Below are 4,405 nucleotides of genomic sequence, written 5' to 3'. Positions count from 1 at the left end.
ATGTGGTTCAGGGTCTAGCTTGTATATGGTTAGGGTTAGTAGTCTAGTATTGTCCTGTATGTGGTTCAGGGTCTAGCTTGTATATGGTTAGGGTTAGTAGTCTAGTATTGTCCTGTATGTGGTTCAGGGTCTAGCTTGTATATGGTTAGGGTTAGTAGTCTAGTATTGTCCTGTATGTGGTTCAGGGTCTAGCTTGTATATGGTTAGGGTTAGTAGTCTAGTATTGTCCTGTATGTGGTTCAGGGTCTAGCTTGTATATGGTTAGGGTTAGTAGTCTAGTATTGTCCTGTATGTGGTTCAGGGTCTAGCTTGTATATGGTTAGGGTTAGTAGTCTAGTATTGTCCTGTATGTGGTTCAGGGTCTAGCTTGTATATGGTTAGGGTTACATCAGGGATCATAAACTAGATTCAGGGATCATCAACTAGATTCAGGGAAAAACATTATTTCAAACTTTGCTTACATTTAGATACGATCATGTGTCTCTTTATTATGCGTGAGAATAGATTTCTGAAATTAAAATAACTTGGAGCTGATTTCCTGGTGTTTTTACAATCTTTTATGTCCAACAACAGAAATGTTTTACATTTTTTTGCTCAGATAACTTGGGGGGGCAAATAAAACCACCTGCGGGCCAAATTTGTCTCGTGGGCCGCCAGTTGCGGAACCTTGCTGTATATGATTAGGGTTAGGTTTGTGTGTATGTGCTGCTGGCTGGGATGGATGCCTCTGCTGCTCTCAAAGCAGTTGGTTGTGTATTCTGGTGTCTTTTTAATTAGTGTTGAATTATCGAGGCTTACAAGTGGAGGGTGCTTGTTTGGATAGGGGCTGGGTGGTGTATGGGGAGGGGGGCGATAGGGAGGGCGATTGAGGCTCAAAGGGGTGGCCTCGATTTGTTTTCATGCACTGCTCCCCCATTCAATTTATCCCATTTTTATACAGGCCTTTGTTAATATATTGAGGTTTGAGTTCGCCTCCTCTGGGGTTTAGACCACAGGTCATTAATGAAGTGTTGGGGGGGGGTACATGGTTAGCGTCCTAAATGACACCCTTTTCCTTCCAGGAAGTATTTACACCCTTTTACATTTTCCACATGCTGTTGTGTTGCAGTTTGAATTTAAAAATGGATTAAATTAAGTTGTATTTCTTTTGCCACTGGCCTAAACACTGGCCATAGTGTCAAAGTGGAATTAGGTTTTTTAGAAATCTTTACAAATTAAATAAAAAATGAAAAGCTGAAATGTCTTCAGTCACTAAGTTTTCAACCCCTTTGTTATGACAAGCCTCAATAAGTTCAGGAGTAAAAACGTGCGTAACAAGTCACAGAATAAGTTGCATGGACTCATTCTGTGTTAAATAGTAGTGTTTAACATGATTTTTGAATGACTTCATCATCTCTGTACCCCACACATACAATTTTCTGTAAGGTCTTTGGATGTTGTGTCAATAACTCAGTTGCAGAAGACGAAGGAAGAGGTAGGATTTCACCTTCAGGATATTGGTGACTTTAAAACAGTTACAGAGTTGAATGGCTTTGATGGGAGAAAACTGAGGATGGATCAATAACATTATAGTTATTCCACCATTCTAACCTAAATGACAGAGTGAAAAGAAGGAAGTCTGGTACAGAATAAAAACTATTCCAAAACATACATCCTGTTTGCAATAAGGCACTAAAGTAAAGCTAAGAAATGTGATCAATAAATTAACTTTATTTCCTGAATATAAAGTGTTTGGGGCAAATCCAACACAACACACATCAGTGAGTACCACTCTTCATCTTTTTAAGCATGGCTGCATCATGTTATAGGTATGCTTGTCATCAACAAGGCCTATGCAGTTTTCTAGGATAAAAATTAACTGAATGGAGCTAAGCACAGGCAAATTCCTAGAGGAAAATCGGGTTCATTCTTCTTTCCAACCGACACAGGAGACAAATTCACCTTTCGGCAGGACAATAACCTAAAACACAAGGTTTTTGCTCTGCCTTTTTTACTTTTTAAAATTTATTTAACCTTTATTTAACCACGTAGGCTAGTTGAGAACAAGCTCTCATTTGCAACTGCGATCTGGCCAAGATGAAGCATAGCAATTCGACACATACAACAACACAGAGTTACACATGGAATAAACAAAACATACAGTCAATAATACAGTAGAACAAAAGAAAACAAAAAGTCTATGTCATGTTTTGTCTTATATTGTCTTGTCTTTTTGCTTTCCCTTCTGTTCGTTTCCCCCTGCTGGTCTTATTAGGTTCGTTCCCTTTTCTATCCCTCTCTCTCTCCCTCCCTCTCTCTCCTCTCTCTATCGTTCCGTTCCTGCTCCCAGCTGTTCCTCATTCTCCTACTCACTCATTTAGTCTTTCCACACCTGTTCCCTATCTTGTCCTCTGATTAGAGTCCCTATTTCTCCCCTTGTTTTCCGTTTCTGTCCTGTCGGATCCTTGTATATTGTTCGCCATGCTGTGTCTTCGTCTCGCCCTGTCGTGTCTTGTTTCCCTCAGATGCTGCGTGTGAGCAGGTGTCTGAGTCTGCTACGGTCGGTGCCTTCCCGAGGCAACCTACAGTTTATGGTCGAGTCTCCAGTCTGTCCTCGTCACTACGAGTGGAATTAGTTTTTATGTTTAGTTTTCTGCTCCGATTTGTCTAGGAGTATTGCCTATTTCCTTTACTGGAATAAAGACTCTGTTTTCGCCAAGTCGCTTTTGGGTCCTCATTCACCTGCATAACAGTCTATATAGTGAGTGCAAATGAGGTAAGATAAGGGAGGTAAGACAGTAAATAGGCCATGGTGGCGAAGTAATTACAATATAGCAATTGAACACTAGAATGGTAGATGTGCAGAAGATGAATGTGCAAGAAGAGATACTGGGGTGCAAAGGAGCAAGATAAATAAATAAATACAGTATGGGGATGAGGTAGGTAGATAGATGGGCTGTTTACCCAGAAAGACTCACAGCTCTTAGAAACTTACCCAGAAAGACTCACAGCTCTTAGAGAGTTACCCAGAAAGACTCACAGCTCTTAGAGAGTTACCCAGAAAGACTCACAGCTGTAATCGCTGCCAAAGGTGATTCTAACATGTATTGACTCAGGGGTTTGAATACTTATGTAATGTACATTTTCAATAAATTAGCAAAAAAAAATCTTAAAATAATGTTTTCACATTGTCTTTATTGGGGTGTTTTGTGTAGACGTGTGAGAGAAAAACAAAACAGTTGAATCCATTTTGAGGTCAGGCTGTAACATCGTATCAGGTGTTTTGTGTAGACGTGTGAGAGAAAAACAAAACAATGGAATCCATTTTGAGGTCAGGCTGTAACATCGTATCAGGTGTTTTGTGTAGACGTGTGAGAGAAAAACAAAACAATGGAATCCATTTTGAGGTCAGGCTGTAACATCGTATCAGGTGTTTTGTGTAGACGTGTGAGAGAAAAACAAAACAATGGAATCCATTTTGAGGTCAGGCTGTAACATCGTCATCGTGGAGTCTAAAGTATGAATACTTTCTGAAGGCACTGTAATGGGACACTACCTTTAATTAACCCCTACAGGTCCAAATCAGTGTACTACATAAGTAATATGAGGCCATTTGGGTCCCAGTACCGGTACCATGTGTATATAGCCAAGTCCCAGTACCGGTACCATGTGTATATAGCCAAGTCCTAGTACCGGTACCATGTGTATATAGCCAAGTCCCAGTACCGGTACCATGTGTATATAGCCAAGTCCCAGTACCGGTACCATGTGTATATAGCCAAGTCCCAGTACCGGTACCATGTGTATATAGCTAAGTCCCAGTACCGGTACCATGTGTATATAGCCAAGTCCCAGTACCGGTACCATGTGTATATAGCCAAGTCCCAGTACCGGTACCATGTGTATATAGCCAAGTCCCAGTACCACCCTTTACATTATATGGATGATGGTTTTACTGAGAGAGAGAGAGAGAGAGAGAGAGAGAGAGAGAGAGAGAGAGAGAGAGAGAGAGAGAGAGAGAGAGAGAGAGAGAAAGAGAGAGAGAGAGAGAGAGAGAGAGAGAGAGATTCTAACTAATTATATTTTTATTAGATCTTCCAGTGAAGTGTTTGAATCAGATAATTCTAACTAATTCATTGGATCTCATAATGTATAATGAAGTGTGTGGAAATGGACATGACATTTACATTGTTTTGTGTTTCTGAGGCTCAGGTAAGGTTAGAGGTTAAGGGGTTAGGGGTAATGACCTTGCCTTGCCTGTTGTGTCCAGAGTGTTCTCTGGTTCATTCTCTGGTTTATTCTCTTCCTCCCTCCTTCAGAAGGAAAGAAAGGAGGGCTGTGCATTAATGAGTCGATGCAGAGAGAGCTGTATTATGTTTAATTAGGTCGTTTATATACCGGTAATGAGGTGTTCATTTCTAATGGG

The 4,405-nt window shown here is 40.6% G+C and overlaps 1 protein-coding gene across 1 annotated transcript in view; it reads left to right on the top strand.

Moving 5' to 3' along the window:
• The first annotated feature begins 4,400 nt into the window (after window positions 1-4,400).
• LOC123996453 (proline-rich protein 36-like) overlaps window positions 4,401-4,405 on the top strand; it is an 8,015-nt gene continuing 8,010 nt past the window's right edge. The window contains exon 1 of the mRNA XM_046299822.1: window positions 4,401-4,405. This exon is cut by the window's right edge and continues 78 nt beyond it. Coding sequence (XP_046155778.1) covers window positions 4,401-4,405 — 5 coding nt within the window.

The sequence above is a fragment of the Oncorhynchus gorbuscha genome, linkage group LG15 (genome assembly GCF_021184085.1).
Source record: "Oncorhynchus gorbuscha isolate QuinsamMale2020 ecotype Even-year linkage group LG15, OgorEven_v1.0, whole genome shotgun sequence".
In the NCBI taxonomy this organism is placed as follows: Eukaryota; Metazoa; Chordata; class Actinopteri; order Salmoniformes; family Salmonidae; genus Oncorhynchus; species Oncorhynchus gorbuscha.
Note: the sequence above shows the minus strand (reverse complement) of the source record. Positions and strands in the feature narration are given on the sequence as shown.